Genomic DNA, 14,350 nt, shown 5'->3' with positions numbered 1-14,350 from the left:
TTCGCCCGTAAAACCGACTTTACAGGCAACCGATTTTTTTTTTTTTTTGTTATTTTATGATTATATTGATTTCCTTTTAGTTTAATATGAGTTTACAATCCTAGGTAATTTTACGTGCCTTTTGAATTTACCGTAATGTTTAAATATAGTTACGCACCCTGGCACTAGACGATGCTCTAATCGTCGTTTGATTAATTAATACGGAACTGGCACTGTTAGGTAGAAGTGTGCTGTGTCGTATGTCATCAAATTTGACAATCCTTATCCAACTCAAGGTTAGTAAATAGACAGGTTGTCTGGTAACTTTACACCAATCAGCGTCGAGATTGTCGAGAATCTATTGGCGAAAATGACGTAACTGAGAATACTACATATTCAAATTCATTCACTTTCCTGGTTGAAACGAACGCGCAAAGCAGCAATTTTGTTTCAGTAATATATATTCTTTATCTATGATTTTGTACGCCATCTTGTAGCACTAGTTCCGAGACGTCGCTTCAGCATTTTACTGTACTTTACTTGAAATTTGAAATTAACAAATAGAAATTGTGAAATTCTGTTTCACCCGGTACAGATTCTAAACCACGCCAATATTGCGATTCTTAGGTTTTAGGTTAGGTAAATATTTAAAAGAATCAATAACAGAACATAAAAAGCATAATGAATAATATACCAGATTCAATAATTAATAAAAATCAATCCTATGCCACCAAGTACCCGCAATAATCGATGCTTTACCAAACAAACATATTTCTTTTGACATATTTTTTATTATTACGTAAGAATTTTAAAATGTAAATTATATTTAAACAATAAACATTGATTAAACGTCCTTCATTGCGTAACTTAATTGTATACTTGTTATTTAATATCTGAAATAATATATGTGTATACATAGTTATTTTTCTTGCTCTATAATTTATGTAAGTTATCACTAGGTTCTAAAGGTTATTTGGTCATTTTACATCGTAATTATACTTTAAAAATATAATACAACAAATGATATAATATTAGTTGAAGTAGAAAGGCAAAACCTCAGACAAATCTAACAAAATATACCTAAATTAAAAAGAAAATAAATAAAAAATAATGTTTAAAAATGGCGAAAAAAAATAGACTAAAATGAGTAGTTTAGCCTTACGGTGCTTCTCTGTGCATTAAAAATGTGCCTGACAAAAAAATTGTTCCTTATTGAGAGTTTTGGATGTTAGTATCGTCCATTTTGCATATAGGTTCCACAGTGAAAAACTAGAATTTCAGTTTCTAAGGAGTGTCTCTGTATAGATAGTCCCATTCTGGTACTCGATTCCGACACAATATCCATTAGTGTCTGTCGTTGTTCTTCCGATTCAGTCAGTATTACAGTTGATTTTGGCACCTTCTGGGTCTTTCTTCAAAGAATATTTAATAATATGTTCCTCATAGACGTTAAATATAAGCCGAGGCATCCCTGAAGTACTTCTCGTTTTATTCTGTCATAGTTAAGGTTGCCATTTGCAGTACGTACACATCCATTATGATTCCAGTATATATTGCGGGTAATAATGATGTCCCGTCCATCGAGCCCGATTTCCTGTACCTACAATTTTAATCAGTTTGCCGTTCTCTGTACGGTCGAATGCCTCCCGTTAATCAATAAAGCAAGTGTAAACTTTTCTTTAATCTTCAAAATATCTTTTCGTCAACAGCGTCAACCCCAGAATTACTTATACTGGGATTTATTAAAGATATGCATAGCATTTACTATGTTACTATTCTCTTACACTCCAGTCATCAAAAACGAAAATACCACCGAACCCCTAAAAATCATACGAACAAGCTGATTTTTACCGACAATGTCAATTTTAGGACTCTTAAAAAGATGGAAAAAAGTTTACCACTTTTACCCCCGGGCTTTCCTCTAAAACCCCCCACGTGGAGGAGAAAAAACGGAAAAAAATCGATTTACCAAGAATCTGTACGTTGTAGAAAAAAATGTTTTAAATAAAAAATGTAGTTGAGATAATTTTAAACAAAATCTTTAATTAGCATTTTTTGGTTAGAATGAACTGTTCCCTCAGAAATAACGATTGAAGCGATTGGCGATTTTAAATGTCAGTTATGCGCGGAAATTATGCTCAATAAAATTTGTTTCAGCTCGACGGTAAAAATTCAATATCTTTTGATTTGAGTATCCTATCGACAAAAATCAAGATACCTACATTTTAAAGGTACAGAGCTTTCGTATGCAGTTTTTGTGTTTTGCCGCAAATGAACTCAGTTTTTATAAAGTTGTTAAATAAATAAACGCGGCACTATTTTTGCCATTTTTTATGATTCTCATCGGACCAATACAGTGTATCCGTTTTTCATTGACCGACCACTATGGAATTTCTACAACTAGAATTTAATTTTCAAAACCTATAGCATGAAATTTTAGTTTTGAGTTTTGGCAACAAATGTACGGCATTTAAAATATGCTTAAAAAACGCTGAATTTTAACTTTCACATTATAAAAAATCTAAAACGTTTAAAACTGCCCTTTAAAAAACATGGAACTGATTTTCAAAATCGCCGGTCGCTTCAATTATTGTTTCTGAGATAACGATTCATTCTACGCAAAAAGTGCTAATAAACATTTTTGTTAAAAATTATCTCAACTACATTGTTTATTTGAAACATTTTTCTCTACTGCGTACAGATTCGTGGTAAATCAATTTTTGCGTTTTTACCCCCATAAGAATGGGGTTTTAGAGGGAAACCCTTGGGTAAAAGTGGTAAACTTTTTTGCATCTTTTTTGGGGCCCCAAAATTAATATTCTCGGCAAAACTCAGCTTGTTCGTAAGATTTTTAGGGGCAAATCTCTGACGACTGAATCCGCATAACGATTTTTGCAGCGTTACTCATCGGGCTTATCGTTTTAGGGTCCTTACATTTTTTTGCCTTATTTCTTTCAGGGGGGACTATTTATGGGGAAGTTAGCCAGTCCCCTGGGAGCGCTCCTGTTTCATATCTGCCATTGAAGAAGTACGTTAATTTGTTAACTGCTGTTTTGTAGAGGTTTTTAAAGTGTTTTGCTACTACACTCTTCTAGGGGAGGTTTATTGCATGTTATATATTTTATAGTGCATAAAACTTCTGCGGTCAATATGGGGAGATTGTCTCCTTTTTCTGTCATCTGGTCTGTTATCTGATTGTTTAAGAATGATTGGTCATATACGCCTATGTGAAGTAAAAAAAATATTAAATACCTGGTAATACTTTTATATAGATAACAAATAAAACATAATAAATATGTTATAGAACAAATATATAACATATATAATTTTACATATATTAAAATAACTCAAACCAACTTATAGATATGTTGATTTAAATTATTGATATTATAAGATATAAATAAATATATAAACAAACCTTTTGATTATTACTTATCGTAAGACAATGTCCTTTTTTTATTTTTTACAATTAGTACTTGGTTTCAGATAAATTTCATCAAATATACAATGTTTGTATTAATCAGACTGAAAGGTTTATTTTATTTAATTCAAGCATTGATTGACAATCAACGATTCAAGGAAGTAAACTTCATGAAATATTAAAGCATATAGTAATTGAATAAGAATTAAATTAATAAACAGAATTTAAAAACTATAAATACCTACTTATATATGATACCTATAAATATAAAGGGCTAGTTTTTTAAGCTAAGATACCAAGCTAGATATTTCGGTATTCTAGCCTGAGTTACTGTCCTGGCTTGGCGCATGCTAGAACGGTTTACATGTGGCTAGTAAATTATCAGACAGTAGCTAGTACTATTTTGCAAGATCAATAGAGCAATAAATTTACTGAAAATGGTAAATGTTTCTAAAAAAAAATGTTTAACTGAAACAGTTACTTCGGAAAATGTGTCAAATTGCATTGGATGAATTAACAGAAGCACTAATGAACATAGGGTTCAATGGAATGATTCAAATATAGTCCTAAAAGAAACGCATGATAAAAAGAGAAAAATCAAAGAAGCGGCTCTAATTATGCTAAATGAGACCAATTGTGTCGCGAATTCCTCGGCAGAATGTAGTAGGATCTGGTTAGCCATATTGAAAGAGGACGTTATTAAAAGGAAAATACCAGTATTGGTAAGCCAGTAACATATAGAGAATCCATCATTTATGTTTTTTTAAATAACAAACATATAAAATCGGAATTTGATGTTTACTGAAGGTAAACTAAATGCACGATCAAATACTTACCATGTCGGGATAGTATTATGAGGTTTTTTCCTGGGTTTTCCCTCATAATTTACTATGGAATCACTAACAGGAGAATTTTTATTGTCATCATGGCATGTATTTGTATTTTAAAGACGAATTAGATGTTATGATCTTTTCTGACGGATATTCTCAAGTTAAAGTTGATTTCATGTAATCGAATGAACTATCTTATAAGTAAAGTCGTCCCAGGAACGCAACTCAACAATATTGGCAATATCATTTTAAAGTCGTCTACTTTAAAATGTATAATGTATGTCTGAATTGTCGATATAGATGAGTCAGATAAAATTAAATTATTAGAAGAATTTTTCACTAAGTAACAAAAAACAAAATTTGTTTAATTTACTAATGTTTGTATTTTGAGAACGATTTCCGAAGTGGAAATTGAAACGTTAATAAACGTATTTTAACCTTTAATTGTGGCTTATTCCCATTTAAATAGTAATTAATTTAAAATGCCACAAGAAATTAGCTTCAGAACAATATATTATTGTCCTTTTTAAAAACTTATGAATATTGCATTTTAACTTGTATTGTATTATTATATTGAATTATGTTGCAGTGTATTGTTTTTTTTTTATAACAAAATAAACAATGAATTTTACTGCAGAGTATGTGTAAAAAAATTTTTTCATTCAACTCCTTTCATACATAATATATGAAAATAAAAATATACATTTCATCAAAATATTGATTCAATCCTTCATTTACTATACTCCTATTACAGGTCAAATGTTGTTTATTAATTGTTAGTAAGTTGTTATTAATTCTGTTTCTCTTTCTATGTGTCTTATGCTATGTCTTACCTATAGCATTACATATGTAATGATTGTGCAGATTGACTCCCAAATAAATTTGTAACGGCGAATGCGTGTATAGAAGTGTAACTTCTACCGGCAGTCCCACTGGATTGCCACACCCGTTTTTTTTTAAACAGATTGTAACAATATATTTGTTGGGCATGGATATTTTTTTAGGTTTTTTGGATCAAAAGGAATTAAACGTTAAGGAATCTGCTGTTATCTTTCTGAACAGTTAAAGGCTTTTACTAAAACCATAAAACTTTGAGAACATTTAAAATAAAGGTACCCAACATTAAGAGACTTTCCTCTACTTATAAGACACTATAATAGATGATGATGAACAAAACATTTTGCATCTCTCATATACAAAATTGTCCCTATTATCTTAAATTAAAGCAATAGTTTCTGACAAAGTTCTATTTTTACGCTATTATTTTAATGCAGGATTATTAGAATACTTTTATTCTAATGCAGGAACATCAGTTACATTGACAGAGTTCAAGTAGAATCTGGAGGATGAGTTGTTATCAGAGAATATAATAAATTATGAATGGCTGGAACATTATAACTGTAATAAAGTACTGAGAATGTAATTTTCTAAATGTCCCACAAGCTCGGCCACTCAACAATTCTAGTTAATATATTTTATACTTAGTTATAAAAATAAATCTTAAACACAGGACTTACCTGTGGTTTGTTTACATCCATCTATTAATAAATAATGTCCTATATTCTATAAATAGAAATATTTTACTACATACCTTCTTGATTTACAAATGTATTTTTTTGTGTTGTATATACATGTACATTTTATGTTTCGAACAGTGATCATATTTCTCTTTAAATGACCTTGTAAACAAATTTACTATCAATAACTTTAAAGGTTTTAATTAATTCCCATTTTACATTTATTATTACAATTTTAATCAGCATATAGGTACATGAACATCTGTTTTAGAGTACCAGCGAAGTAGGAATGCTAAATCAGCCCTTTAACACGAGATTCCAGAAAAATGCAGATAAAGAAGTTTGAGAACTCTGCTGACAAAGTGGTTAATTCAGCTTCTAGAATTACTCTTACGCCAGGGTCATAGAGTGTTGCGACTCATAACAATATTTTTTATAACCAATTAGAGTTCAGATATCAGGATTGTATTTAAATGAAAAAAGACTAAGTATAATATTAACAGAAAGGAAAAACAGGATACGAGAAATATTTGTCAAACAATATGTGACATAACTTCAACCAAACTAAAAGAGAGGCTTTTTTTAGGTCATATACAAGTAGCAGAATTGTTTAATAAAGAAGCATATTCGAAACATGAAACATTCTGAAATTTATTTTCTAATATTTTAAATGCCATACTTTTTATTTCATGTTGTGTAAAGAAAAATTGAAAATGGAATTAGAAGTAATTTACTTTAGGCAAGATTTAACAGATTTTTTGCTATCAGTTTACTATCTTTTCTTTCTTAACCCAAAATGTTTTCATATTATTTTTGAAAGCTTTAAAATTATTGCGATAACTCATGTAATAACAGTAGTTTCCTTTCATCATTGTAACTAGATAGTCTAACAATAATGTAATTACCACTACTTTTTTAATTATATCATTATATATATTATTATAGTCTCCTTGGCTGAAAGACTTTCTTTGGTCGTCTTTTGGTAAATAAATATACATATTTCTTTCTCTAACAGTAAAATCAGAACAATGTTTTCTGAATTTTATGCACATAAAAAACTTTGTAAGGAGCTGTATATGAGATGACTGACTACATGCTCTGTTATGTCGATTTTTGATGAAAAAAATATTTTTCTATGCATTATCAAAAAATAGATCTGGTATGGGCTAACATTTTAATAACAAAAAACTTAAAGAATCTTTTGAATTATCAGCATGACAGCCACTCATATTCTGAGTTCATTCAGAGTAATTCACATTGATAATTCATACAATCTATCAACAAAAACATATAAGATGAAACAAAGAATACAGTGAGACTTTTGTTGAATAATTCCCTCCCTATTTAAAATAAAATAAACTTTAACAAAAATAAGTATATTTATAACAATAAACAAAAGCTTGGCCAAAATTGTCATAAGGAATTTTTACATTTTTTATTAATTTAATACAAATTATCTTTTATATCAAAAAAAGCTAGCAACAAAAACAATTTTCTAAGAAAATAAGTACATGGAATACAATCAAATACTTTAAATGCTGTTATATAAAAAGAAAATATCCCTAAGTATATCTTCTAAAACATCTTCTTTACCACTACAAAAATTAATACCATCCACTGTTTTTCTTACTTCTTCTAATTGATTAAGATGCTCAGGCCAGGCACAAAGGTCAAAATAGCCAGGGCAATCTGGTGGATCATAAGTTCGTAGCTCCCTTCTTTCAAAAGACTCTTCTTTAGTTAATGTAAAGTAATACTTCAGATCAAAAAATTGCAGCATTGGTTTGTAATTAAAAATACAAAAACCTTCAACTATTATAACTTTAAGCTTAGCTGTTTTTAAAATATCACAGATATAATTAATAGCATGGACTGGTCTTCTTATTTTTTGGAAATTGTGAATGACTCTCCTAGAACTATCATTCTTTAGAAGCAGGGAAATATCACGGTACATCCTTTCCATATCCAAACTAGTTATAACATCCCAATTAGCATGATTTAATTCCGGAATCCAAATGTGTCTAGGATCATTCTCACTCAAAAAATAATCATCTTGTGAAATAATTGTAGCTTTTGGTAACAAAGCTCTTAATTTTTTAGCTGTTGTTGTTTTACCACCACAAGTAACTCCGCTAATTCCCACTACTATTAACAACTCTGTACACTTTTGTTTAGACATTATTGATTTTTGAAATCTTACAGAATACTGAACGAATTTGTACTTACGAGAGTAATTTATACATGCAAAGTTACTTCTATTTGGTGTTATTTTGTTCTGGGATGTAAACTTTACGCAACTCTTGACTATTACATGATAAATTGTATACGCATTTTACAACAATTATATCGAGTTTTTTTTAACATCATTTTAAGATCAATTCGTATTCGTAATCATATTATTCAAAATTCAAGGTTAAAACTATCACGTTTTTCATGCGGTCACAGGCCATTTTTCATTAAAAATTACATATTTATAAGTGTATGACGTCATTGACGGTGTAGAATTTGTTTGACATTGGGTGTGCTGTGGTATTATTTTGTAAGAGTAATCTGTTAAATAAAAGTTACTGTACTATTGTAATAACATTATAATTTTTTACACAATTAAATAGATAAGTCAATGTTTACTAATTTTATAAGATACTTGACTCCTTTTTAAGTATAGAAGTACATATCACACAACACCATCGAGTTAGAATCTACACAACACAGACATAATCGTTTTATGGTTTTATGTATGAATTTTGACAAGGAAGACAAGACAAGTAAATCACAGCAAACTCCCACCTAGCAGTACCCGTTCCGTGATAAAGAGTAAAACGGCGATTGGCGCATTGCCTAGTGCCAGGGTGCGTAACTATATAACGTTGTTCGTTGTCTTTTATGTCACCGCGACTCACATTTTTATATTACATTCTATATGTAAATTCACTCATTTATATCATTAATTAATTAATTTACTAATAATTTCTGAAAAAGACCGTTTTAGCTCAAACCCTAAAACATCCGATTACCCTGAATATTTACTTCCTCCATAAGAACAACATCCACCGACGCAAACCGCTAGTGAGAGTGAGACATAACACAGTGATCCAGCCAGGGGTGACACCATCGAGCAAAAAGACAAGTGAGACTCAACAAAACAAACCACGTTGTGAAGAAAAGACATCTAAAACAGCATACCAAAGAAAAATAAACTAAACAGAGATAGAACAACATTCCTGCCTTCCAACCTTCTTCCTTGCATTGACAAGAATAAAACGAAATATTTTTATTTTTTATAGTGGAAAATAAATATAACCTCAACATAACAAGAAAACCCAAATAGTGAAAAATATATACATAATAATTGTTGTATACATAAGGTTTTTTTTGTTATTCCTATATAGGTAATTTGACGAGCTTGTATATGTATAGTTACGCACCCTGGCACTAGGTGATGCGCGAATCGTATGTTTACTCATTAACACGGGACTGGCACTGCTAGTTGGGAGTGTGCTGTGAAATAAATATAACCAAATATGTCACATTTAAAAACAAAAAAGCTTATTGATAAAACTTTTAAAATTGCAAAATGAACGAATGGTTCATTCGATTACAAAAGGCCAAAAAAACATGTATAAAACAAAGAGATCTCAAGAAAGTTCATTATGAATTAGATAAAGGACAAGTAATGGTAGAGGAATATAATATACAAACGGGTGTTCTGACTAGACGAGCGTGGAAACGATTAGGTATAATTTTTAATTTTGCAGTAAATTTTTGCTTAAAAGGATTCTTTTGAATATTGCATTCAGAAGTATATATGATACCCAATTTAAAACCAATAGCAAAATGTCCATAAATAATAGCAAAGCTTGTGTATATTTTAATGTATTGTTCTGAAGCTATTTTCTTGTGGCATTTTAAAGTAATTACGATTTTAATGGGACTAAGCCACAATTAAAGTTTAAAATAAGTTTATTGGCGTTTCAATTTCCACTTCGGAAATCGTACAATATAGATAAAAATTTTAATAAACAATTTATTAATGTTTGTATTTTGAGAACAATTTCCGAAGTAGAAATTGAAACCTTAACAAACTTATCTTAAACTGCAACTGTGGCTATTTCCCACTAAAATAGTAATTATTTTAATTTACATTCTTAGTATAAAATATGTTTAATTTAAAAATATTTCCTTATAATATTTGATCAGTTTCTCATTCAAAAATTTAGCCAAATAATGTGATGTCAGGGTTTTTTTTGCTGTTAATTTACTAGTGTTATGTTTGTCTGGACTACAATTTCTGATAGTTTTAGGTTTCTTATGAAATCATAGTGTGCAAATACTCTACAAGCCTGTTCTACATTATAAGATCATTAATTACTATTTTAATTCTCAGGTAAATTGGCTAATGAAGAAGCATGGGATATAGAAATAGGAGATCCTGATCCAACTTTTCTTAACAAAGAAGAATACAGTATTAAAGAAAGTTCAGGACAACCTTGTATAACTAGGAGAAACACAAAAAAGATCTTAGAATGGAGAATTCGAAATTTACCTTATCCTATAGAAGTATACTCAATTACAATTGATCCAGATGAGCAGTGCCTAGTTGTAAGAACATCTAATAAAAAATACTTTAAGAAGCTTCCTATACCAGACCTAGCAAGATTAGGTATTAGTTTAGATCAGTCAAATGTGTCATTTACACATAAATTCAATACTCTAATTATTGTATATGAAAAGCCCAAGGAGTTACTTGAATTTGAAAAATCTCTGTATGAAGAAATTAAGAAAATTGAACCAAAAGATGAAGGAGATATTCCAGATTGCCGACCTAGCTGAATGAAATATAAATATTTGTGATTTTATTGTATAATATTTATTTAATTCACATTTATAGAACATAATACATTATCCTACCCTTATATATATTTTATTGTTCATTCCAAAACAGGTTATTCTTCAGACATTTGATTGGCAGCATCCTATTTGAGCTTATGATCTTTGTTCTAGCTTATGCTAATCTAGGTGCTATTACACTGCCCTGAGCAAGATCATTCTTTTGTGTTTTCCATTTACTATTCTTACCATCGAGAGATACGAAAAATCTTCTGTTTTGCTAGAAGATGTGGAAAAGACAAGTAAGTTTACTGTAATGTGAGGATGTACAGTTTTTAGAGAAGTCTCTTGTGATTTGCGGTACTGTAAGCAATAGTGAGATCTAAAAAATTCCTTGAATACCGGTTGTCTTTTGTAGCTGTCTTCGATGTGTTGGGTAAGATGTAGCATTTATGATGTATGTGATCTATATGCTTGCTGTATGTTTTCCTAGTCATCTAACAATCAAAATATTTTCATTATTTGATCTATATTTAAAAAAATTGTCAAAGCTTCATTTCTGGAATTAGTTACTGCTAGTTCTTCCCCTTTCTTATATGTATTTTTGTATTTTCTCAGATTGGTTCATTAATTTTAAGACAAAACAAAAAACATGAAGTCTTTGACACAGCAATACCTTTTTATATACTGATGGTTTTTAGTAAATGAATAATAAAAAATAATTTATTGAATAAATAAAACAATTACACATACACAATATTTACATGCAATTAATTAAAATAAATGATTCATCCGAAGTTTTCAAAATGATGAATAAAGTATGGTAATTTTCTTCCTATGTTTACTTCATCACAAGCGGACATTACACTTTTGGTTAAAGGTCTGGGCCCACAGCTGAATACACCAATTTTGCTTACCTAAAGCAGAAATATGTAATTAATAATTTGTAAGAGTATTCATATAAAACAGAAATACCTGATTAATAGTTCATATGAGTATTAAAATAAAATATACTACGACTGTATTATTTATTTTCATCATAAGCTATGATAATGGAATATAAGTTCCATGATTTATTAGTTTTTAGATCAACAAGCTGTCTAATAATCTGATAATCTGTACTTTTCATAAATCAAACTTTAGTGGCATGAAGGCATTCTGTTTTATTAAACAAATCACTACACTAGCCCTAGATAGCAAAGAGACAGGAAGTGTGCAGATGATGGAATAAGAAGTACAAGACAGATATGCAAGTATTTATCAAATTCAGAACATTTGTTGTCAAGTTTTGACCAACAGTTTATCATATAATAATTATGCGTCTATATTCTTTGATGCTATCATCAAATGACATATTTCCAACACGATGTAATATACTAACCTATGAATAAATATTTGCGTCCAAATTAGCTGATAAAAATGGACGACTCTTGTTTCTGGAATGTCAGTGGTGTACGAAAAAAATTCTTTTGGTACATATGTATGTATAATAATTATTTATTTTCGTTGTTATTTACATATAACATAAACACATATAAAAGATATATTTTACAGGTATGTATGCATTAAATTATTAACTTAACACATCATTTTTAATTGCGCCAATTATATTGGATTTAATAACCAAAATAAGGAAGTAGTCTAAGTAAGGTATGTCCATTATTGAGAGCACAGTCATCAAAAACATATTTCTTTTGAAATTGCTCACTGTGAGTAACCTCTAGAAATTGCTTTTTCGTATATGCCTCTTCAAAATACAAATATACCAACACAAAAGCATTTTTTTGATTTGGGATTTGTTCCAAATAGAATTTGGTATTTTTTCAATTAATCTGGAATGGTCTGAAGGACTGTCCATGACAATTACGCTATTTTTGGGCATTTTGGGAGAATAGTTTTTCAAACCAACACTCAAAAAGACCAGTGCCCATATCATCGTGGTAGTCTGATGACGCATCTTTATCAATTTTTTGGCAGATGTTAGTCATTGATCCATCCGTTTTCTCCACCACAGTGTAAAATAATAATTCTTTTACCTTTATTGAATGGTAATGCAACTGAATATTTTTTATTGTTGTTTATTCAGCTTTTTTCCGGTCTTATGCCTATCGTACCATGTTTCATCCAAATATATAATATTTCGTTTATAATAACGTTATTTCTTGTTCCAAACTGTTTGTAGTGATAACTGATAATATAAAAAACGAGGTATAACTATGACTTCCAAACTTTCCAATTCGGGTAAAGTGATTAGCAGACTAAACATTATTCTCTCTTAGTAAATCGTTGTTTATACAAATAATTACGTTCGTAACAGTTGAGTGAGTGAGTGTAAGTTCGGACCTTTATATTACATTAATCGCTGTTATCGGTAATATGACTCAGGGATTAAAAACTTAAATAACGTCTGCACATTCTGGCCAAATTCCATTTGTACTATACCTTTACAATATTTACATATCAATAATTAAAACAAGTATATCTGCAATGTAATATTACATATTTATTTTACTCTGTTTTAAAATAAAAGGGTCGAATATACTTACGTAACTATGACGTTTCTGTACGAATTTTAAGAAAGATGTCATATCTGGTCGCCCAAAATGATTAACAGCTTTCAATCCCGTAAAAATAGACGTTTTCGAAAGTCTTTGGAAGTGGTTTTCACATATGTACAACATTGTTGTTCTTAGATCGAACTTGTGGAAAAATTGTGTAATGAAAATATGAATTTCAAGCACATTGGTAACGTCTTTCTTTTCTACATCCCTTAATACATCTATGAACCATTCAAAGTGTTTATGAGAAGGACATATCCAAAGAAAATATACCTAAAACCGATAAAACAATTAGACAACTATAGTTGAATTAATCTTGAAATTCTTGAATTAATTTTTATTGCTTCTCTCAATTCTTTTTTTTTTATTTCTCCTTATTATATATCTCCTTCATAGCGTAATTTTCACTGCATTCTCCACTCTTTACGGCTCCATTTCCTAACACTACTTTTGTCCTTTGATGGGAATCTTGGTTATTGCTCTATAAGTCACAAATACTTAGCGAAAATATATACCTTTTTACAAGCTACGCCAGAGTATCTGTTGGTAGACGTTCCAAAAACTAGGTCGTTAAGAATAGAAGCGTACGGGGTAACTCCAATACCACCTCCGACCATAACAGCCACTTCAAATTTATACCAGTCTTGATTCCCTCCTCCAAACGGGCCTTCGAGTAAAATCTTTGGTTGATCTTCGGGGTTGTAGTTACAAGGATCGAAATAGTTTCTTAGTTTCCATGTCCAAGGCCCTAGAAATTAATAAATAAATACAAATAAACTTTTTTAAAATTTTTTCTTCTTTATAGAGGGGGGTCTGGAATCTTCAAAAGACATATCAGTCCAGGACGCCGCCATTTAAATTTTTTCTTCTTTATAGAGGGGGTCTGGAATCTTCAAAATACATCTCAGTTCAAGACGCCACCTGACTGATCTTAGTGCAGGATCTGTTCTTCGTACTTCCGGTGATAGTTCCCGAGGTACTTTAAAATGCCCTCTCGTCGCCGAACGAGCTATCTGCTAAACCAAACATATCACTTCCGAAGCACTACCTTCATTTATCCGTTGTGACCTAGGGAAACTAACGAAATCTTTTTTTTTAATTTTTAATATTTTTGTACCAAAATTTTAGATAATTCTCTTAAAATGTTGTATTATAATGTACTAATGTTATAAATAAATTTAAATTAAACAATTTTTCAAAAAAAAACCTTAAAAATAT

The 14,350-nt window shown here is 30.1% G+C and overlaps 3 protein-coding genes across 3 annotated transcripts in view; 1 reads left to right on the top strand and 2 right to left on the bottom strand.

The window, feature by feature from the left end:
- Positions 1–7,107: 7,107 nt before the first annotated feature.
- Positions 7,108–8,167, bottom strand: LOC140446181 (nicotinamide riboside kinase 1-like). Its single transcript, XM_072538717.1, has one exon. It carries the CDS (start codon positions 7,924–7,926, stop codon positions 7,279–7,281), a length of 648 nt encoding a protein of 215 aa, XP_072394818.1. The 5' UTR covers positions 7,927–8,167; the 3' UTR covers positions 7,108–7,278.
- A 1,079-nt stretch (positions 8,168–9,246) lies between these two features.
- Positions 9,247–10,660, top strand: LOC140444982 (protein DPCD). Its single transcript, XM_072536740.1, has 2 exons — positions 9,247–9,481; positions 10,132–10,660. Exons 1-2 carry the CDS (start codon positions 9,322–9,324, stop codon positions 10,575–10,577), a joined length of 606 nt encoding a protein of 201 aa, XP_072392841.1. The 5' UTR covers positions 9,247–9,321; the 3' UTR covers positions 10,578–10,660.
- Positions 10,661–11,279: 619 nt separating this feature from the next.
- Duox (dual oxidase) overlaps positions 11,280–14,350 on the bottom strand; it is a 96,131-nt gene continuing 93,060 nt past the window's right edge. The window contains exons 16-18 of the mRNA XM_072536739.1: positions 13,648–13,880; positions 13,121–13,405; positions 11,280–11,491 (exon numbers count right to left, since the gene is read on the bottom strand). Of these exons, the coding sequence (XP_072392840.1) occupies positions 11,363–11,491; positions 13,121–13,405; positions 13,648–13,880 (647 nt within the window). The 3' untranslated portion in view covers positions 11,280–11,362. The remainder of the gene's footprint in view (positions 11,492–13,120; positions 13,406–13,647; positions 13,881–14,350) is intronic.

This window comes from Diabrotica undecimpunctata, chromosome 7 (assembly GCF_040954645.1).
Source record: "Diabrotica undecimpunctata isolate CICGRU chromosome 7, icDiaUnde3, whole genome shotgun sequence".
NCBI classification, from domain to species: domain Eukaryota; kingdom Metazoa; phylum Arthropoda; class Insecta; order Coleoptera; family Chrysomelidae; genus Diabrotica; species Diabrotica undecimpunctata.
This window is presented reverse-complemented; position numbering and strand designations above follow the sequence as displayed.